Here is a 22,626-nt window from a genome sequence, read left to right as displayed (position 1 = left end):
GCCTTTAAGAGACAATACAGGAAGCAGAGAATACTGCTTTTTTTGCATTATCTTTTTTGGGCCTTTAAAGGTAACATTTTTGGAAAGCAGTCTGGTTTTCATTTGGGAATAGGACTGTGACTTGAGTTGAGAGGATTGGAGTTTGCACAGTAATCAGGATTTTAGTTTGGGTTTTGAGATGTCCAACTAGGACGTTTATGTGGAAAGAAGCATATCGTATCTGTTGTAAGTATTGGTCTGTATGACAAATGTTTGGTTGATACAAAAGTTTTAAAGGCTGAAAATATGAGAAAATTGTGACCTGAGATGCAGGTTGAGTTTCAAGTAATTAATCCCCAGCTAATCCTGTCATTGCATGCTTGAAAAGAAATGTGGAAAGGAATTGGGCTATCATGAAGCAAAAGGGTTTCTGTTCAACTTTGAAGTTCTGTTTTGTATTTGCATTGTGAATGAAGCCAAATAAGAGTGCAGAAAGTGGTGCTATTCGTAACCATAAATTTATGGTTGACTTAGCAGGCATCTAAAAAGAAAGAGTGACTTGAAAGCCTACAAAAAGCAGTGCCTTGATGCTTCTGAAAAGTTGTGTTGACACTGGAAGAAAATTGAGAGAAAGAAACAGCACCAGAGATGACTGTGAGATGTGGGGAATCCCTCGTATGGGTTGAGATGTTAATTAGAACAGAACCAACTTGCGGAAGATTAAAGTGAGAAACACATGCACAATGTTGTTTCAAAGAGGCTTCTGTCTTGGGTTGTGGGGCTGTGTGTGCAGAGGTTTTGGGTGTGATGTGGAAGGTGTGAGAAGAGTTGATCTCATTTTACTCCTGGGGAGTAAAAGGAGAGCTGATCTCCTTTCCTTCTAGAGAAACTGATGCATTACAGTCCAGACAAGGGGTCTGTGCAGTGGGTGGGAAACTGGCTGACAGGCTGCACCCAGGGGTGTGGTGGTGGTGGTGAATAGCTCCTTTTCAAACCAGCAGCCTGTCCTTGGGGTCCCCCAGGGATCGATATTGCACCCAATGCTTTTTAATATCTTCATAAGTGATCTGGATGATGAGATTAAGTGTATCCTGGTGAAGTTTGCCGATGATACTAAACTGAGTGGGGAAGTGGACACTTTGGAAGGGAGAGCCACCCTGTGGGAAGACCTGGATAGACTGGAAGAGAGGGCTTACAAGAACCTTGTGAAGTTCAACAGGGACAAGTGTAAGGTCTTGCACCTGGGAAAACATAATCCAGGAGTGCAGCACAGACTGGGATCTACCTGCCTGGGGAGCAGCTCTGTCAAAAGGGACCTGGGGGTCCTGGTGGGCAACAAGCTGATATGAGTGAACAGTGTGCTACTGTGGCAAAGTAAAGGATGCTGGTTTGTATCACCAGCAGAGATTAAGTTATTATCCCACTCTACTCAGCGCTTGTCAGGTACACAAGGAACACTGGAACACTGTGTTCAGTTTTGGTCCCCACTATGCAAAAAAGATATGGACAGGCTGGAGAGGGTCCAGAGAAGGGCCACAGATGATCAAAGGACTGGGAAGCCTGCCATGTGAGGAAAGGCTGAGAGAACTGGGTTTGTTCAGCCTTGAGAAGAGAAGGTTTAGGGGAGACCTTGTCACCATGTTCCAGTATTTAAGGGGTGGCTACAAAGAAGGAGACTCCCTTTTCACAAGGAGTCACATGGAAAAGATGAAGGGTAATGGGCCCAAGTTACTCCTGGGGAGATTCTGACAGGACACAAGAGGAAAAGTTTTCACAATGAGAACAATCATCCAATGGAATAATCTCCCCAGGGAAGTGGTGGATTTGCCAGCACTGGGCACTTTTAAGATTCAGCTGGACAGGGTGCTGGGCCATCTTGTCTAGACCGTGCTTTTGCCAAGAAGGGTTGGACCAGATGATCCTTGAGGTCCCTTCCAACCTGGTATTCTGTGATTCTATGATTTACAAGTAACTATCCTCACAGTCTCTTTCTTCATCATGAAGTCTTGCAGGCCAGCTTTCTTCATTGCATTGCATCCCTGGCTTTTCTTTCAACTCTTCCTGAGCTTAGTCCCTTCCCTTGTTCTAGTCATTTAAATGAATTACAGACATGAAAAACTTTCTCCTGTGGGGAAGTAATTGATTGCTTATTCAACGTATGGGGCTTGATTCCACTGAATTCAATGGAAAGATGCCCCATGGCTTTGATGGAAGTTATGTCAGATTCACATGGGTGATAGACGTCTCAGAAGAGAGCCTGCTGTTGAGGAGCTTGCAGTCAGATGTTGTAGTTGATCACCAAGCAATAAGGGCAAAGAGGAAAAAAACCAAGTTTCCTATTACACATGAGAAGGACAGATATACTTTTTTCTTGTGTAAGGCCAGAAGCCCTTCCCCTGTCAAAATGTGTTATTGTCTTTTCTACCAAATGTAACAGAATTTGCACAAACCTGGAGTTGCCAGCTGCTACCTGAGGAGGAATGTGCTTATCCCCCAGTCTAAGGAAGAGGATGCTGGATCTCACAGTGTCATATACGGTTTTTCCTGGCTGTTCAGAATAGCAAGCCCAACTTGTGTTTGGTGGGACTGAACGCTGCAGACAGGCGAAGCGTAAGGGCATGAGAAGCGCCCTGCCATATTAGAGCAGTGGTACCTGCAGCCAAGTACTCATGTCTCTCATGGTAGCAATAGGATGTGCTATTCAGGGTGAGCATGTGGGCCCGGCCTCTTCCTCTGGTCTGTTCCTCTGAATGCTTTATCAGCATCCACAACTGATGCATTAGGGTTGCGTGTTAGAGGGCACATCCTTGCCTGCTCCCTTTACTACCTGTTTATGGACCTGTGTGAGTCTCTCTTGACTGCTTTCTGAACACGCTGATGCTGTCTGCCTCCGACTTCATCTGGTGTCAAGCTCCAGAAGTTCGCTACCTGCTGTGTAAGGAACTATTTTTTAATCTGTTTTCAGCTGATCCCCTGCTAGTTTCAGAGAGTCCTCCCTTAGTTTCAGTATTGCAGGATTTGGGGAATTGTAGTTCTGTGTGCACTGTCTCAGCTGCCTTCGTGCTTTGTAAACTCAATTATAACAGCCCCCTCTCTCCTTCAAAGCGAGAAGCCTGAACCTTTCTGGTATCTCCTCACAGGGCAGCTGCCCTATCACTTAGATCAGGTTTGCTGTGTGCCATCTGCAACATGACTGTCTCCTTTCTGTGGTGTGGAGACCAGAAGTGCAGACACCACCTGAAACAAGGGCACACCAGGGCTTTACACAGCAGCAAAGCCTTGGTCTTGCTCTCAATACCCTTGCTTGCAGTACCTGATGTTTCTTGGCTTTAGTTTGGCTGCTGCTGCAGGCCAAGCCAGTGATCCTGGAGACCTGTCAGCAATGGCTCCAAAACTTCCTGCCTGAATGTACCTGCCAGTACCACATTCAGCATCACATAGGCATGTTTTAAATTATTTTTCCAGAGGTGTTCTACCTTATATTCATCTGCATTGAAGCTCACCTGCTATGGTATTGCCCCCTCTGTTTTGAGAGTTTAGCATTGAAGTAGATTGATTGTCAGATCATGCAAGGCTTTGTTGTAGGCAGGAGAGTGGCATTTAGTCAGAAGGGACAAGCTGACATGAAACCAAGGGTGAGCGTAGTCACTCAGGGTTTTCCTGTGCTGACCAAATGGGATGGATGCAAGAAGGAAGTTCAGCAGATGATGGTACATGTCCCTTGCCTGAAAAGTGTTTGCACAAGGGAGACATTCCTGTAAGGTGTTCACACCTCCAGAAGAGACGGGGTCACTTTGTGTCACTTTGAGTCGGTTTCATGGGAAAGTTGTTGAAGGAGCAAACCTAAAAGCAGCAAGAAGTTGTCGCTGTGTATTAGGGTGGCTAAAATTATGAATGAGTTGTTACTCTCAACCTCAGAGTAGCTGCTGATCAGATTGCACAGAAGTGTGCACAGGATTTTCCTTTTACATTTCCAAGTTCTGGTTTGTTTGGGGAAGGCTGCTGTCTTCCCAGCCTCTCTCATCCATTCTTCTTTTAATACAGCAGGTTGCCTTGCAGTGGTTCAAATGTAGTAATACAGGTCTCGGTACTAGTCTGACATTAAAATCTGCCATGCTGGGGACATGTTACGACGTGATTTGATCTTGCCTATCATGAAGAGACTAAGTTGCCTTGTTACCATGTTAACAGCCTGTAACTTCACAGGGCTGTAGCACGGTATCTGGGGTGTCACGTGGGCTCATCCTGCCTATGCAGACAACAGATGGCTACAGCATGAGAGGAAGACTCATGTTATAACATGATCCCTTTGCAGAACAAAAGTCTGCAGAAAGGGCTCTGAAAGTGCTCACCTCTGACAATCTTCACAGTGGAATGAAACTAAAATGTCCTACTTGGGTCTATTGAAAACTTTCTTTGTAGTCAGAGGGATCCTGACGCAGCTCAGCTGGTTGGTGGGATGAGGGGGAAAGCGTTTCTAAAGCTGCTCGTAGGACTTTGGTGGATGTAGATATTGTTCTTTGCAGTGGCACTGGGCTGGTCAGAGTGGTTTGACCTGCCCCCGGCAGACAGAGCCTTGGGCCACGGTTGGATAACACAAAGCACTTCTCAACCGTACTGGCTCAACCTGTTCCCAGCTGTTCATCCCCACAGTTGTAGCTGACCCAGCCGCCCAAAAAAATGAAAAGGGCAAGGGGAGGGACCGGCAGTCGTGAGATCAGTTCCCGGATCTGGCTGGCGGTATGGCCCTAAAAGAGCACATTGATGCAGCTGAGGTGTGGAGTTGGCAGCATCTCCTGGGAGGCGCTGGGGATAGATGCTGTTGAAATTGGCTTTTTGCTGTCGAATGCTTTGTGTCTTCAAATAACAGCTTTAGACAGCAAGGAAGGAGCCCAGATCCTATACTGTTATAGTTACCGTGTGCACTTTATAGCACAACTTAGTGGCTTTGCCAAGTGGTGTTTAATCATGGTCTAAAACCATTCAACAACTTTGGACTTGTGGTGTCCCTCCATTGTCCAAGCAAAATGGGATTCAAAATCAGTAGAAGTAAATTAACAATTTAAAACTGTGGCTTAGTTTAAAATGGGGTCCTTTCTCTTTTTTGTGCTGGTTTTAAAAGGTGGGTGAGTAGCATGCTTGGGGCTCACATGCAGAGCCCGTGCAAGGGCTGTACTTGGAAGTGAATAATTGTCCAAATTTCACTGCATGCCAGAAGGAACAGGAATGAGGGAGATGCTTGGATGCTGTTTGGTCAGCCATAAACGAAACAAAGCTTTAAGATGAGGTGTAAGACAGGAAGCACAATTCAATGGAGTGTCACTGGGAACAAGTTTATAGAGGGTTTCTTTTGGTCTTGTTTTAAACCAAAACAAAAACAGGATGGTGGTTTTGAATAGGATTCAGAGACAAGGAGACTGTGTGAGTGATAGGGCTTGTGCATGTCCTTGCTGCATGGAGAGGAAGGGAATGGTCTAAAGCACCTGAAGCAAAGCGAGGACACCTTGCCCAGCTCGCAGCAGTCAGACTGGGGGAGACCTGTACCAGCAGAGAGGTGTACAATGAAATTGTGGAGAAACTTAATGAATCGCCCAATTTCATCATGTTAAAGCAGCCCTGCCTTTGTCTCCTTAGGGCTTTCTGAATGCTCCCTTATTGCAACAAAACACAGTTGACGGAGGAGAGATCTGGGATGGGAATGGGGTAAGGGATTATGTCTTACGTAATACAGAAAGAAACTTTGCTAAGGAAAGATCCCTTCTTAAAGAGGCTTGCCCCTAATGTGAGCAGGTTGAGCACAACTGCTCCGTGCTAACTAGGCAGATGTTGTCAAAGTAAGTATACTCAACAGTGAATTTTCCAATTAGCATTTAGCAGAATTCATCTTTGCTCTAGATATCTGCCACTCTGTGATCCCTCCAGAAATCATGTGAGGCCTTGGCATAGTGGGGCACTTTTTGTTTTTCCAAACTGTTCTAGCTGTTTGTACCTCTGAACTACATTTGTGGGCATTTCCTAGAGGACAAAGGGCTTAAAACTGCATTTTCAGTGTCAGGCAAAGTTTAACAGTTGCTTCAGAGCCACAGCTCAGGTTAAAGCGAGTTGCTTGCTGCTGGGGGTTGGCCTGAGTGCTAGAGCTGTTGTTTGGAAGGTACTGAGGAGATGGTGTGTAACTTGCTGATTGTATTGCCAGCTCTACATCAAACTTTCTGCTAAACTGTGGAATTCACCATAAACTCAAAGTCTGGGGGTTCCCCCGCCCCCCCCCCCCCCCCCTTCAATGCAGATTTCCACTTGGTAGGTGCAGTTAGAGCTAGTCCTGAACACTTTTATTTGTGTCAGTGACTTCAGCTGCTCTCTTGAAGGTACTGGGGGATCATACCTTGTGTCAAAAGCAAAAAGTGGTTTTTCTTCCTGCATTATTTTTCTCCTTTTCCCCAGATATATTCAGTTCCATTTATTGTAAATAGTCCTTTTCTATCTCAAATATTTTAATTTCAAAAGCTATGCAGTTATGACCAAAAGCTTTCTCAACTGTGAGCTAATTAAATATTTAACTTGTGTGTGTGCATGTGATGTAATGATGGCGGCTTAATTTTAGTGTTTAGAGTGTTTACAATAAAAATGGACGAAGATAACCCCCAAAATTTTTCAAGTTGACTCTGCAGGTTGGAAAGATGTTCTTGCAGTTCGTGGCTGGAAGTAGAATCAGCGTTGTGTGAGTGGGTCCAAAAAATCCCAAATTTACTAGACTGCTACCACCTAGTGGTGGCTGCGTCTGTTGTAAAGTACAAGATTAGCTGGGGTTATTTCAGTTAATCTAGGGAAAAGAATAAATCATCGGCTCATCTGACTGATAATGCCAACTGCTTGTACAACATCCATTTCCAGGGCTCTGTCTGCTCCAGTTTTGAGCATTATTTACGTGATGGGTTTTCTAACACTTCTCTAGGGTTGTCAGGAATGTTTGGCAATAAACACTTGCTTTAGTCACAAAATAGTTTCCATTGCAACACCCTGTTTTATCTAATAACTCCTTAGCATCTGAAGCTCTACTCTCTATTCCACCTTAGTTCCAGGAAAAAAGAAAACCACGGGAAAACAGAATCAAACCAGCAGCCTCCCCACCTTGATCTGTATCTGCTCTTTTATCTGAAACTTTCCTCATTTGGTGTCTCTCTTGGTAATTTGGTTTGTGTATGCAGGAGAGCAGTTTACTTCTTTTTCTTTCTTGCCACCTATAAAAGATTAAGCGGACTCTTCTGACTGGGCTGACTGAAAACTGCAACTTGAATTGTAAATAAACTTCAGCAGAACAGTCTTTTCTTTCCACAGTTTGAAGGAAAAATGATTTTGGCTGCAACTATATAGTGGTTTCTTTCATGCAAGCGGAAAAGTTTTTGGATTCTCAGATGGAGTCCTTGAGGTTTTGCTTATGAATATATCTCCTGAGAAGTTCATTTTTTCCCAGGAGCTGACGAGGCAGCAGCTGAGCTACCAGTGGTTGCTTTGTCTTGCCTTCCTCTGTACGTCCTTACCTCCCTGCTTGTCTGCTCTTTCTCCCTTACCTTGCCCATGGTCTTTGACTCCAGTGTCAGAATTGACATCATCAAGTAGTGTCACCTTCTTATTTTCACTTTGGAGGAGTGACAAAAACTCTGGTTGTCCATGACAAGGTAATGTATTCTGCTCCCATGGTTGCTGAAGAAGTGGCAGTGGGTGGGAGCCTTGGCAAGCAGACCTCTCCACTCTTGTCCTCTTGACTCACCAAGTGTAAATATCTGTGAGATAACAAATGGACCAGAAAGCATTTTACAATCTTAGTAAGTAAAGAGGGGAAAGGAGTGAAAGAAACGGCAGGCCTTTCCCACATGTCCTGCTTTCCTCACTGTGTGGATGCAAGCAACTGCTCTGCACTGTAAATCAGCAAAATTCTGGAAACAGAAATTACCCATCTGAGAGGAGCTTGGCCCCATTGAAGGGATGTTTTCCCAGATCAGAAGGCTCAGTCAAAATCCTCCTTCTCCTTGTGTAAGATACAAGCCTGCTGGAGTTGTATGGCCAGCAAGGTCTCTGTTGCTGTAGATAGGCATCTGAGTGGGGAAAAACCAGTAGTGTAAGCCAAGCCTAAGCTCTACTGGAGTGGATGGAGCAGCTGCCAGTGCGAGACTACCCGTGCAGCTGTCCCTTGCACCGCGGTAGAAATCCCACACCGGACCTGACACGGCTGTCTTCATGACTGTCGTGTTTCCCACACACCTTCACAACTCCCCTGCTGCTATTCCAGTTCGGCTGCAGCAGAGTGGGGCTGATTCTCACCCATCCCCAAACAGCCAGGATTTGTGCAAAGCAGCTCTCTTTTTCACCAGCTGCAAAACCAACCACGCAGGTTGGGGGTAACCGCAGAGCAGCTCGACTAGTCAGGAACTGCCAGTTCATGATATGCATGAAGTTTCATAAGCGGCCTGTGAAACTCCTCGACAAAGAAAACAGTAGGTCTGGTTTGTGCAGGTAAGAAGGAAGAGCACTCATCCAAGCACGTACGCGTGTCAGCACGTTCCTGGCTATGTCCCTACCTGAGTTTTGAATGTGTTCATTCAGGGCTGGTGGGCCGGCTTTGGAAGAGAAAGTCCTGCTCCCATGTACATCCGTGCTCCTGGGGTCTGAAGTGGTCTTCGTGAAGGCATGTTGTTTAAACTTGGTGTTTGTTTTTCTTGATGTCGACCTCATCTGTTTGCCTGTGCTAGTAAGGCAATGAATGGCACTTACCTGTGAACCACCTATCCCTTGAAGTGTATCTCTCGTGCACAGGAAAATGTAATTGTGGGCCAGCCACTCAAGAACAGAATAATAGCTGGGAAGGGGCCCAGGCACAGAGGAGAGGAAAAAGGGAGATGGAGTTTAGGTACGATTCCTTGAAGGATGAGTATACTATAAGAAAAATAATATATTTTTGGATATACTGGAAGCAGAAAAAGAAAAAGGGAGAATTAGGGGAAAATTGGAAAGTCATGCATGATTTGAATAGGATTCAGAGACAAGGAGGCTGTGTAAGTGATCATCATATGTGCCTGGCTCCTTTTTCTCTGGACTGTGAAGCAGTGCCTCCCCTTAATTATTATGCATCAGCATTTCAGCTTGATTTTTAGAAATTAGCTCTTTTTCTTTAAAATAGCTTTTTTTCCCCTTCTTTTTTCACCTTAATATAGCCAAGACTTAATCAGTGAGTCAAAACACAGAATTCAAATGGAGATTCATAGGGTACTTGCAGGTGACCTTTGTTTTCAGATGCCCACATCCTCAAATTTGTTAGCATTATACACAGATTATGGCTTGATTGGGTGTTTTAGTGGGCAGATAGTTAGATGAGCAATGAACGTTGTGGAAAGCTTTTGTGTAATCCATTGTCTGTGTAGATGGATCTGTCTTGATTAAAAGGTGAGCTAATTTTTTTTGACAGGTCACTTGTTCCCCTTGCACCCCCCCAAGAAAAAGCATATCGAGGATTATGCTCTATTAAGTGATTGTTCACGATTACTGGAAATGCTGCTAAGCTTTGACATTTGTTTAATGGCCATTTATTATCACTTGGGTGGGGAGATGGGGTCAGTGCAAATCGCGTTGCAAGACTACATTTGAACTATGAAGTGCCTGAGAACTGTCTTCTTATCTTCTGTCATTACTCTTTGCTTATGAAAAAGCCTGTAATAGGAAATCTAGGCAATTTGGAGACAAGTACGTGTTGTACTGTGTCAAATGGAGAACCCAAACTGCTCTACTAGAGTTTCTAAATCCCTGTAGTTACTCAGCTTCTATCAGGCTTGCAGATGAATGCTGAAATGCCTGGTAGCTTGTGTGCTCCCTTGGCTGCATGCTGTCAACAAGAAGGAGGTGGGGTGGAGGACTTAAAGCAAGGAAAGTTTCAACTTTCAGAAAGCACAACTTGCAAAGTTCATGTCCTGGAACGGTTGTTGGAAAGTGGCGATGGGGATGCACTTACATGCCATGCATCATCGTCAGCTTTGGCCTCCCGATCCAGTCCAGCTTATTTCCTATTTACACATATGCTGTTTGTATAGAGCTCAGGAGGGCTACAGCTCCAACCCTTTGTTCTCCTTAGGAACCTTATCTGGTTTAATTTTTTGAGATGTCTTCAGTAACATTAATGCTACCAATTGATAAGGAAGCAGAGGAGGTCATTAAGGTGGACATCTTAGGTAGTTTTGCCTTCTTGTTGGAGTAGTTGTGAAACAGTGAAGGGTGCTGCCTGTTACTGCATCTTGGCTTTATGTTTTGGTTCCAGGTGGTGTGTCAAAGAGTGTGTGTCAAAGACCTCTGTGGATGAACTTCTGCATCTTTTGCTTATATGATGTATACCTGACTTTTTAAACTGATCTCTGTGTTATTGTCTGCACTAACCTTTAATTGTACCAATTGGTTGCATGAGGCCTTTGAAAAGCGTTTCCTGCTGCTTATAAATCAGTTTGATTAGTATGTGGATATATATTACTTTGATCTATGTCCACATTTTTCATCCATGACTTTATAAATAATACATTCATGTGTTTCTGGAACAGTGTATTTGTAATAGTAGTGACCTCAACTCTTCTTTGGTGTCTCATGTTTTGTGTTCTCTAGTAAAAGTGAATATATTTAAAATTACTTCAAGAAACTGCCAAGAATGTGAGTGTATTTTGGAAAAGAAAGCATTTTGTTACAGATTTTTAATCATCTTGTTAATTGGGTTCTGTGGTGTTTTGATCTCTTTTCAGCTGTAAGTTACTGCCCTAGGTCACAGATAACAGAAACAGATGTTTGGACGTTTGATGAAAAGCAATGCTCGTGGGTCCCTGTGCAGCCTTGCTGCTGGTAGTTGTGGATTAGTAGCGAGCATCCCACTGAAAGTTTCTCTCTGTTTGCTTGCAGACGGCCAGTCTGATGCAGAGACACTAGCTACAGGAAACGAAGTCTTGGACCTGACCTCCTGCGAGAAGGAACAGCCAGAGGAAATAACAGAGCTTCCAGAGAGTGAGTGCAGCCCCAAGGAGGAGCAAAAGGCTGACTCCCCTCCGGCAGAAGAGGATGCTGAAGAAAAAGCAGATGGATATGAAGAGGGCCCTGAGGAAGATTCTGTAAGTAACAAAAGTCTTGACCTCAATTTTGCCAGCAAATTAATGGACTTCAAGCTGACAGAGAGTGACCAGAGTGCAGGCAGCGGTTCTCAGACTGAAAGGAAACATGCCTGTGACATTTGTGGCAAAACCTTCAAGTTTGCTGGCACTCTTAGCCGTCACAAAAAGGCCCACACTCGTGAGGACAGAAAGGATGAAAGGAGCAGTGAGGATGAAAGCAAAAACATTCAGGATGATTCAGGAGCTCCCTCGATGCAGGACTCTGGTCTTGAGCAGGAAGAGTCTCCGATGGACTTGAAGGTAGTGGAGTCTCCTGTGGACTGTGAGGCAACAGGAAAGGAGAATGAAGAGAGCGAAAGCATCTCTGAGGGGGAAGGCACAGAGAGAAAGTCCACTGAGAAGAGCAGTGATGACAAAAAACCAAAGACTGATGGGGCTAATAGTACTGCAAAAGCAGACAAAAGAAAGAAAGTCTGTACTGTGTGCAACAAGCGTTTCTGGTCTCTGCAAGATCTGACGCGACATATGCGGTCTCATACAGGTAAGAGGAGGCTTGAGGGCAGAACAGATTGCGAGCAGGTCTGCCACCAGACTGAGGCATCTGCTCTGTAGGTGCACAATTGCTGTTAGCACTTGAGGTTGGAGAAACTGCTTTTAGTCCTGCTGGTTTCTGCAGGGTTTCTTCTCTGCCCAATCCTCCATGCTGCATACAAAGCCTATCAAGGGAGCGGGAATTGTCACCACTGCCTTATCTTCAATTCCCAAACTGTTTTTCCCCATGCTTGCTTGCAGAGTTTGGAGGTGAGGGCAAGTGTGGAGATCCCCGGGCAGTTGTTCTGTCCAGCTTCTGACTCCCTCATTGTCATGTGGCCTCTTTGAGCATTTTGACAAGCAGTGGAGAAACCTGGCAGTATATGATAAGACTTCATCTCTGAGTGAAATGTTAGAGATTATCTAAGCCTGGTACAGGCAATGTGCTGGTGGTCTGCGTGACCTGTTGCTTGAGTGAAAGGCAAAGCTACGGTGGGCACCCTGCTCTTCATTCTGACTTGGGCAGGGAAGGTAGAACACGAGTAGTAAAACACTTTTATGATGGCTTAACTCAGCAGTTAAAATATGTGGGATTGCTTTATGCGATACACGGTTTGCAGCAGTGCCTTGCAAATGAGATGAAACCATGAGCCAGCTCAAAGGTGAATTATTCATCCTTATTAATGCATCCTTATTAATGATGCATTCTACCTGTCAGCGAGCTGCTCTGAGGTGGGAAAACTGATGCAGTTTGACATTTTGTATCTTTTGAAGGTGCTCTCTGCTGAAGACAAGATCTTTGTGATTAACAAAATATTTGTGCTGTCATTGACAGTGATACTTAGTAAACTACACCAAAGACAGGGCCTTAACCAGACTTTTTTGTCCTTCTAAATAACAAATATTGACCTATCAAGTGCAAAATCGACCTCTTTTCTTCTGTCATTGAGCCACAAGTGAAACAGGGGACAGGTCCCATTCTTGTGCCTATTTTCATACATTCAGAAGCTTTGGGATGCTAATATCTGAAGTACTGAGCTTTACCCCCAAATGATGTGTGCCCGTGGGGATTCCCATACCGTATGTTTTAGTTGTCTTCATTGCATGCCGAGCTATGTGGGTCTTGTCAGTATGTTTTTCTCCCGTTTGTTTCTCTTTCTTATTTGATACTGAAGGATGTTTTAACATAGGATAGGTGTTGAATAGGAACGCGGGACAGTGCTTTCTTCAAATTTAATAAATGTAAATACCACCTATCCCCACTGTTAGATCAACACATTTTCAACTGAGGATTTTGCCTCAATACTGTGACTTTCCTCCTCCTTCTCTCCTTCCCACTTGTTCAGCTATATTGACAAAATACTGTCAGGTTGTAACATTGCTTATACTACAGTTTTAATGTGTGGGCTTTTTAAAGATAACTGTAAGGTTTTGGAATTTCTTTACTCAGAATAGGAATGTTTGGGACACGCTGAAGTGTGCAAGAAACCTCTGCCTGCCTACTGAATAGCAATCGGGCTGGAAATGTTTCGTTCTCCCAATGCAGGCTGCTTCCCCGAAAGTAGTTGTGGGATGCTCTGGTGCTGCCTGCCCAAGCACAGGGTGAGCCACAGCACTGCATCGGCCACAACCAAGTGCTGGATGGACAAAGGCTGTCGGCTGAAAATGCTGCCGGGGAGCCGTGCCCTACCTTGATAGCAGATGCCTGAGCAGGGCACTGGAGAGAAACGTTTCTAAGAAGCATCAGGCTTCCCAGGGACATCAGGACCCACTTGCACATTTCAGCCAGCCACCTCAAGTTGGCAGTTGGTTTTCTTTTAATGATCCCAAGCACTGTTACAAGTGAGAAATGAGCCGCGAGGGTCTTGTTCTGTATGCTCACTGGCACAAGATGGTGTCTTGATGGAATTGCAGCACTGAAAAATCTTTTAATGGGTGCAATCGGAAACAGAATGAAGCGACCAGGGTGGAACCTTTGGTTCTTCAGGACAGACAGCACCTTGGGGCACTGTGCTTGGTTGGGACTTTGGGGAATTTTCTCTGTGGGACTGTGGTTGCTTTGTTTTCTGGTGAGCTTATGCTTAGGAAAGTAATCAAGCATTTCAGGTGCAAAAAGCAGCTCTAAGATCAGAGCAGACTACTTATTGATTATGGCAGAGGATGCCTACAGCTGCTCTGTGGCTTAAGATTGCAAAATAAGAGGAAGAATTTTGTCCTCTCAGTAGCATTTCTGGAATGGGTGTGAAGAGGTTTTTCAGGGACTTTCACATGTCCCTCCTGTCCTAAAGCACCAGTGGGCTGAGGAACACCAGCAGCTCTGTAAATAACATCCCCAGGCAGGCATTTTTCACTTGATCAGTAAATTTTGATCACCTCTAACAGGCACCTCCCGTGCCCCATGAATACCTGACGAATCTAGGTCCTTTAGCTGCTCTGTGTCTGTTTTGAAATGTGGTGATACTGTCTTCTGCTTCACAGAAGGAGGAGGGGCCGTTGTGGCAAGGGTAATTCCTGACAGCTTCTCTTCGACTTTGGTGATTAACTTGTGCGTTTCATCCTTGTGCATCTGTCAGCATCTGAGAGAGAGAGATATTTTTCTCACATGCTGTTTGGTTCAGCTTTTAAGTGCTGTTGACCGCAGTTACTGGGGAGTATCCTCATCCTTCCATCTCAAGTCCTCTCCCTCCGTGTGTCTCAGGGGCTGACCTGCAGCAGGGAGCCCCCATAGTGGACTGGTTTGACAAAGGCTTTTGAGCTCCGGAGGACGACTGCAAACTTCTTCCAGAAAAGTTGCTGGCTAAATTAGACTGGATGCTGACAAGCACCTGGGGCTTATGGTCTTCCTCCCTCCTTAGTGCAGGGCCATACCAAGCTTGTAGAAATCTCAAGACACTTAGTTTTGTTTTTTTATTTGTGCCCCAAGCGATTTATCTGTATTCCCTCTTGCATGCCATCAGCTAGTTTGTTAATACAGAAGCAAAAAATCTGCATAAATGCGACACCCGTGTTTGATATAGGTACTGAATTTCCCAAGTGTAGAGCTGCTTGAAGCAAGAGGGAGGCACATTTGTGACCTTACGGCTGACTTTGTATTTTAATTCTATTCTAGGTGAGAGACCATACAAGTGTCAAACCTGTGAACGGACCTTTACTCTGAAACACAGCCTGGTTCGTCACCAGCGCATACACCAGAAAGTCAAAAATGCCCGAAACCATGGGAAGGAGAGCGACAAGGAGGAGACCCAGTCGAGGTGCGGAGAAGACAGCGAAAATGAATCTAGCCACAGTGGCACCAACCCCATCTCAGAAAACGAGTGCGACTCTGCGGGGGGCGTCAGCAGCCATACATCCCTCATGGGAAGCCGAAAAGAGTCCCTGGCCGGCACCGTCAAGGACTCCCCCTGCAGAGAAGACAGGCCGAGCGGGCGAGGAGCCAGCACCTGCCTCGCGGAACCCACCAAGAGTGCACAGAAACAGACCACAAAAGACCAGGAACCTCGGGGTAGCTCCGAGCACGAGAGGCCCTCAGGTTTCATTCAAGACTTGCTGGAGATGCACAACAAAAAGTCTCCCATGAATCACATCCTTGCCTCTGCAGACAGTGCGCCTCAGCTCTTGGGGGTTGAGTGACTTGCTAGGAGGTTGGACCCGTCCCAGCACGCAAACTGAAGCCAGCAGAGCAAGGTTGCTGGAGTCTTGTTTTGGAAGAGCGACCTACAGCTGTGGGGAGAGTATGGCAGACTGAACGCGGTGCCATATGCCTTTCAGTATAATAATGCAACAGACTACAGTATATACTGATTTGAGTGCCTTACTACTTTATTAGATCTTTTGGTATTATAGATTTTTTTCAAAAATGATTTTTTTTTTTAATATTTTAATGAATTATTTGGAGAGGACCTTTTTCATTTAAGCATTAATGTTACCTTTTGTATTGGTGTGCGTGAGCTTGTTCTTGTATATCTGTGATAGTCGCTGTGTTTGTTCTCTGAGCTGGAAATGGGGGCAGTGGGGTGGGAGGCCCTTGGATACCACAGCCAATAACTGGAAGAAAAATGATGTGAATTTCATATGAAATAGTCAGAGGAAACGCAGATGAGATGTTGACTTACTGTTCTTTCTCAGTAGATGTTCTTGCATTTGCCACATGGTGGAGCATTAAGCCTGTTCCAGGCCTGAACAACGTGGCAGTTGAAGGTGTTCAGAGTGGTTCAAGCCAAGAGCAGGAAACACAACAGATTTCGACCTCACACTTGTTTCCACTTTTCAGCATTAGAAGTGGTCGTCTAAATCCTAGGGGGTTTTTCTGGCCGTCATGGACTGAGTGTGTCTACAGAGAGGAGTTACATAGCAACGTAACCTATGGAAATTATGCACCCGCTGTTATATATGTTTGATTTGCTTCAGTATATTATTATTATTATTTTATTATTATTTTATAAATCCATCAGTTTGCTTGTCTCTGCAGTCAGCAGAAACCAATGGGCAATATTTGCCCACGCAGATGTATAACGCAGCTTGGATCCCCTCTCAAAATGTGTTTGACTTAATGCTTTCACCAGCTCCTCTTCTTATGTTGCAGCTCTTCTACTGTACTTTAAATGAAACCCTTCCTCTGACCGGAGAGTCAAATGGAGGCCAGCGAGGTATCATCACACCTGTACAGGGGAACATCTCACTCGTGGTGGGGTGCGAGTGTGTGCGTGTGGGTGCGTGTGCGTGCGTGTGTGTTGGGGGGAGAAGCGTGTGAGAACGAGGGGGCTGTGTAAGGCCCCTCCAAGTGCATAAGAAAGGCACTGCGAGTACTAGGTTAATCTTGTTGCAATGACATCGGTGACAGCGTGTGTTACTTAAAGAGCAAAGTTACTCCGTCTTCCAGTTGAAAGCAAGCAAGAGAGAAATGCGAGCCTTACCGTCATCTTGCTACTGTCATGTTCTAGAGCAAGAAAGTACTACTGGTAATAAAACTACAGATATAAGACATGTTAAAAATAAATAAAATAAATTAAAAAAAAATTCTTCCTGAGATTTTGGGGTTGATGCTTGAAGACTTGAGGTGTGTGTCTAAATTTCATATCAATAATTTAACCCCTTTAATGCTGGCAGCTGGAATTTCTCCGTATGGCTCCTGTTGCCGGCAACAGGTGACACTCCAGCCACCAATATTGAAGGGGTTAAGCGAAATGTATCCTACTGTAGCTGTGCATTTTTAGGAGTGCCCAGCGTTTTTGTTGTCCTTGTTGTTGTTGTTGTTGTTGTTGTTTGTTAATTGTCCTTCAGTCATGACCTCTGGGACAGACAGAGCCATAATAGCGTTGCCGGAGCCTCACTGTGCTATTCCACCACTGCAGCCCCCCAGCCCAGCCCGCACTGTGACCCTCCCTCCTTCCCCCCGCAGAATCGCTTTTCCTGCTCTCACCAGACATGGAGGAAGTGGGCCTCAGACCCAGTCTATATTATATAATATATATATATATCTATATATATCTATATCTATATTAAAAATTCTCCGAAAATTTCTGGAGACTGAAATCTCACTGTCCAGAATTCAAAGGAAGAGAAACGTTCTCGAGTAATATTCTTGCGAATAGAATAAGAAAAAATGGTTGAGGTATATGTGATTTCTATTTTTTTTGTGGGTTTTTGTTTTTTTTTTAAATAGGGATGTTTGAACCAGTTCAGAAACAAAGCTAACGCCAGATACAGATAAATCAATCACAACCAATGATTCATTTGAAACTCTACCCAGGTGCATTCTACTTACTTAAAACCAGTTCATGCATCCCTTAAATTGTTATTACTATTATAATTATAATAATTATTATTATTATTATTATTTTGGGTATTTTTGGTTTTTGTCTTTTTTGTTTTTTGTTTTTGTTGGTTTTTTTTTTTTTTTGCAACTCTCCACACTAAACTGCGCAATACTGTGGGGGAGAAGCCATTACTAAACTATATGCTGCAGAACAATGTAGCAAGTAATTAATTCCCAGCAGCCTGCCGGGACATCTGCTAGCAATAATCACTATTGATTTAAAGCTTTATTTAGCCTTTATCTATATCCTAGTAGAGTATAAGGTCTTGCCACATTTTATTGACATTTTTATTAGTTGAGTTTGACTGAGAACCGTTGCTGTTGTTGGGGTTTTTTTTTTGTTTCCCCTCCTCCCCCAATATTAAACTGTGAAATTTATAATGTGTTTAAACTATGGGTGAATCTTAGGCTTTAGTTTGCATGTTCAGCTAATTTGTCTCTATACGATTTTTGTTTGAATCTTTTTATTTTTTTTTCCTCTCTCAGGGCTTTTACAAAAAACAAAAAACAACAAAAAAAAGGATCTTCTGAAATTCTTTTGCCTGAGTTGCAATGGACTTAACATTGAGATAATTCAATCACTACATTAAGCACTTGACTGTGAAAGCGCAAAAAAAAAATAAACAAAGGAAAAAGAAAAAAAAAAAAAGAGAACCTTGTTTGAGGCTGTTGTGAAATAACTTTTGGGGGCTATGTGACAGTCTGATTCCATTTTCAGAATGATTCATCATCTTCTCTCTCCTCTCTGTGTGTCTCCTTTCTCTCTTCTCTCTCTCCACGAAGGAAGTTTAATCCTAGTGATTTCATCCCATGCAGGAAACAGTAATAAATGTGTAGAATTCATATTTTTCTAAAGGGAACTTAAACTGCTGCTACGAATTGTGTACAAGACTGGTTTATGCCACATGAACAGAGAATCACACATTTGTTTTGGTACTTTTATTCCTCTTTTTATTCAGTTGTACAGTACTTCCAAATTCAAAATAAAAAGTAAAAGTTGTTCTGTATCAAACCATCTAAGCAATAAAATGTTATATTTAAAAATTATAGGTTACAAAATGGACGTGGCTCTTCTTGTGGGTTTGTTGTAACTTGCTTTCAGACTTCTCTGCTAGAGGATGATGTACAGGCTGGAGCTTATCTGTGCAAATAGCATCACTGTTTCTCTTCCTTCAGTTGAACTGAGTTTGAGTCGATGATTGCAGCTCTTTGAAAATTCATGTTCATTTTGACCACCATTTTCTGGTAGCCAAACCCCTTTGAAACAGTGCTTTTCTCTCGGTGCAGTTCTTTAACATAGCAACTGAAGACAGCAGAAAAGTGCTTTGGTGCTGTTTTTCCTGCACAGGCATTGGGTCAGGGTTCTCCTTCCTTTTTTTGTTAATTGTAGCCCCATGATCACGTAAGTGAGTGTCCTTCCAGCGCGTTGTGGTGCTTAACAGTCTATCAGTCGTTTTCTATATAAATTAAATAGGTTTCTGCCAGCATAGTTTTCTTTTTGCATAAATGTGTATGGCTGTGAAATCTTCAGGGTGTATTCAGAAGCCACGTGCATGTGTCAAAAAAAGAGAGAAATCCTTCGTTTTAGCGTGTTGGAGCTACCTTAGCTTCATTTTATATGCTTTCCTATAAATAAAACACATTTCACAGGACAGTGGCCCAGAGAATCATCCGAGTTGTGTATCCAGCTGTGGAGGCCAGGGAACTGCAGCGAAGCTGAAGCATCTGCATCTTCCTAAGCCCTGCTGGGATGGTGGTTCTTTCTGGTAGAGAAGTGAACCAGATTCAGAATCAGAGAGGCATACCCAGGGGTAAACTGCTGCTGCTTTCCTCCCTCTGGCCTCCTCTGCCTTCATGACAGAGGTTGAAATTCCCCCCAGCACTCTCCCTGGTGAGGACCTGGTCCCTCACTGCTGAACAGGGACAGGTTGAAAGAAAACCAGTCAGCCAGCCAGCTCTGCCCCAAACCGAGGGTATCTGATGAAGCAGGGCTCTGTGAAGTATCTCTGGGTGAGCTGAAGGGGTGGAAACCTGCAGAAAATCACTTTATTCCCTCTTCTACCCACTGGCCTGAGAAATCTCCCTTCCTCTTGTGAGACTGATGGGAAACTCACATCCAAAGGGTGTGGGGACCCGGCATGAGGGGTAAAATCAAACGGGATGAGTTTATGTGGCTAGGAAGTGATTGTGGCTAATTACTGACAAAAGAGATGACTTAGCACTTGGTTCTGGGCCATGGAAGGCTACAATTGGTGTGCCCAGCCCTTTTCTCCTTCTACCTAAATTTGACTGTGACCATTCCCGAGTTGGGAATTTCCCTGCTTTTGCCTTCGACAGGGTAACGTCCTGCAGGCCAGCTGAACTTTGCTCCTTGCTGGCATTCCCCGCACCCTCCTCCTGCCTCCGCTCCTCCCTGGAGGCAGTGGTAGCTAGAGCTGGCCTGAAACATCAGGTTAACAGAGGGATGGGGAGGTGGTGGTGTCTCCATGTACCCCCTCTGACTTGCTTCTTCCTTGCCTCATTCCCTAAAGCTTTTTTCCCACCTTTTTAAATGTGAAGCTGCAGGTTAATTCTTGACATGGGTGGAGAGAGTGGCACAGCCCCCCATGTTGTGGGTCTGTCTCACAGCAGTGCCTCAGGCGTGGAGTCCATGCGCTCGCCCCAGAGCATCAAGATTTGGGGAAGATAAAAATCCTCTGCCACCAGAGGGATGCCTCGGCAGGGAGGGGCACCAGGAGGGTGTTTATTTCCAAGTGTGGAGTATGAATCTGTGGGCTGTGGGCCACGGGGATGGGCAGGAGAGCTGGTTTGAGATACAGTGAAAACTGGCTGTCCCAAAGCAGGATGCGGAGCCCAGTTGGAGCATCTTTTGCATCTTTACTGCTACTGAAATGCAAACTGTTAAAGAGAAAGGAATAAAAGTATTTGTTTTCCATTATCCAGCTGTCACAAAGTACCCAGCGTTTGAGGGATGGGAGGGCTGTATACCTACACCTAGATCTTCAGAAAGTGAGTACAATGAGAAATGATGTGCTGTTGATTCTATTAACATAGTGTTTTGCCCTGTTTTGTTGAAAAAAGTCTGTCTGAAACAAAATTACTCATGATTCAACTAGCAAAGGTGGCAAGGGGCAAAAGTTTACTTGAAACCTTTCCTTGTTCACAAGCCTCTGGTTTGGGGAATCACACATGCCTTTTTCTTTAGGCATTTCTGTAGAGTTACAATGGGATTGAAAATGTCACTTCTGGAAACTGTGAGGCTTAGGACTCAGAGCAAAAGGGAGATGCAAGATCCCAGCGTGGAATGACTGGCACTTTCTGTATGTCAAACAGCCTAAGGGGCACCATCTTTTATCATCCACTCAATGCAGGAAAAGGATGGGGAAATGCATCAGATTGTTTAATTGGGACTGTTTAATTGGGATTGTTCAACTGCTGGACTGGAATAAATGGGCCACGCTGACATTTCCCAGAACTTGGGTACCCAAGCAGTCAACATCAGGGAGGAAAATGCGTAAAAGCTGTACAACGCACCGGTATCTTCTGGTGACGTGGGTCACTTGAGCTCTCCAGCCTAGGAGCTGCGTAAAGCACTTCCCCCTCCAGTCCCTTTCCTTGGCAGGAACTGTAACCACCTGCGCAGGGGAGTGGCTCGCTGCACCCGCACTGCAACAGCGCAACAGGCCATAGGAAGATGCTGGGTCACGCACGCGCGTGCGTGTGTGAAATGGTTTGTATCTAACCTGCTAGTGGGATGACATTATTTCACTCATCTACACTGCCTGTGTGGTGGCTGACCTGGGGAGGTGGTCAGTTGCCTGGCTGTGTACATACTGCATCTTGGTAGCACCATGTCCCCGTGGTGACCCCTGGACTTTGGGTCCTGTGTGAGCTCTGCAGTTCCTGGGCTTGGGTCTGGCCTCCAGCCCCCACGCTGCAGCTGCCCTCCCTGCTCCATGTCCTCATGTGCACACGCAGGGAACAGGGGAACCAAATGTCCAGGAGAGATCACAGGATTTCCCTAGTCTTGGGCAATTAGTGCCACACTAGATCACAGGATTAAAGTGGAAATATCCCTAAAATGACAGGAGGTTCAGCACAGCTGGGATTCTTGAGCCAACAGCCCTGCTGAGGGGGTATACGTTTGCAGTCTGTTCCTCTGGTTTTGAAGTCAGGAGAAGTTTTGTTCAGACAGCCCCCTCCAGAGCCTAAAGCGTGTCCTGCAGATGCATGGACCTGCACTCCACAAGTTTGAAACTCTTGGCCTTTCTCAGCATGGCCACGCTGGTGTCCTTCCTAGTCACCTCAGCTGAGGATTGTGTTATTGGGAATGCAGGGAAGGTGATTTAACCCCTTCTCACCAGTCCTGAAAGGACAATTTATATCAAGTAAGAAGAAGGTGTTTCTCCTACATGTTGAGTGGGTGTCAGGCACTGGTGGCGTGTGCCCTTGGTCCTATGAAAAGTTACGGACTCACTCGTCCTGCGAAGTGCATGTGTTTGCTTGGGACTGATTAGAGGACTGGGGGGAGCAGAGCACAAGGAGTGTTCTGGGGCAGAGTTATTGGGTGTTTTAGGATCTCTCACCAGCTGCACCTCTTCCAGGTGCAAAGGCTGTAAGAGCAGCGCTGTGTGCTGCCAGGGCTCATCAGTGGCTTCACCTGGGCAGTGACACCTATTTAATGCAAGGGGTGGGGGGGGAGGGGGGGGTGGGGATAAGGAGAACAGTGTTGTATTTATGTACTGCTGAAGAAGCAGCAGCAGGTCTGCATTGTAAAAAGATATTAATGAAGCTGTTTTTCCAGTAAGATCTCTTTTTTTCAAAGAAATTAAGTGGATTAACACCCAGGAAAAAGGTAGTAGAGATGCAGAGGGAAGTTGGCCTGCTCAAAGACAGCAGTGAAGACACAGATTGATGGCAGGTTACTGCACAGAATGGAATGTCGAGGAGCTACAGGAACATCTACCTTGCTGTTGCTGGCTGCGCACGTCACCTCAGGTAGGTGATATGTAATCTGCACATGTCAGTGTTAATGGGGTGCCTGGCAGAGGGGAAAGTTGACTGAATTCTCTAGGGAAATGAAAACCTTCAGAGTATTCCTAGGTAAGGAGCCAAGATGCCTTCAATTCAGGATGCATGTGAAATCACCCTGTAGAGCTGAAACTAGGT

The 22,626-nt window shown here is 44.9% G+C and overlaps 2 protein-coding genes across 8 annotated transcripts in view; one reads left to right on the top strand and one right to left on the bottom strand.

Moving 5' to 3' along the window:
* The window catches only part of RREB1 (ras responsive element binding protein 1), a 127,393-nt gene extending 108,889 nt beyond the window's left edge, over positions 1-18,504 (top strand). For 6 of the 7 annotated variants that reach the window (XM_074872359.1, XM_074872391.1, XM_074872362.1 and 3 more), the window contains 2 exons: positions 10,906-11,652; positions 14,752-18,504. In XM_074872359.1, coding sequence (XP_074728460.1) covers positions 10,906-11,652; positions 14,752-15,272 — 1,268 coding nt within the window. In that variant the 3' untranslated portion in view covers positions 15,273-18,504. The remainder of the gene's footprint in view (positions 1-10,905; positions 11,653-14,751) is intronic. The other variant, XM_074872408.1, reaches the window with a different exon arrangement.
* SSR1 (signal sequence receptor subunit 1) overlaps positions 18,382-22,626 on the bottom strand; it is a 24,709-nt gene continuing 20,464 nt past the window's right edge. Inside the window, exon 9 of the mRNA XM_074872425.1 lies at positions 18,382-19,220. Within this exon, the coding sequence (XP_074728526.1) occupies positions 19,193-19,220 (28 nt within the window). The 3' untranslated portion in view covers positions 18,382-19,192. The remainder of the gene's footprint in view (positions 19,221-22,626) is intronic.

This window comes from Strix uralensis, chromosome 1, assembly GCF_047716275.1.
Source record: "Strix uralensis isolate ZFMK-TIS-50842 chromosome 1, bStrUra1, whole genome shotgun sequence".
Classification (NCBI taxonomy): domain Eukaryota; kingdom Metazoa; phylum Chordata; class Aves; order Strigiformes; family Strigidae; genus Strix; species Strix uralensis.
The sequence above is the reverse complement of the archived record's forward strand: the minus strand, read 5'-3'. Positions and strand labels throughout refer to the sequence as shown.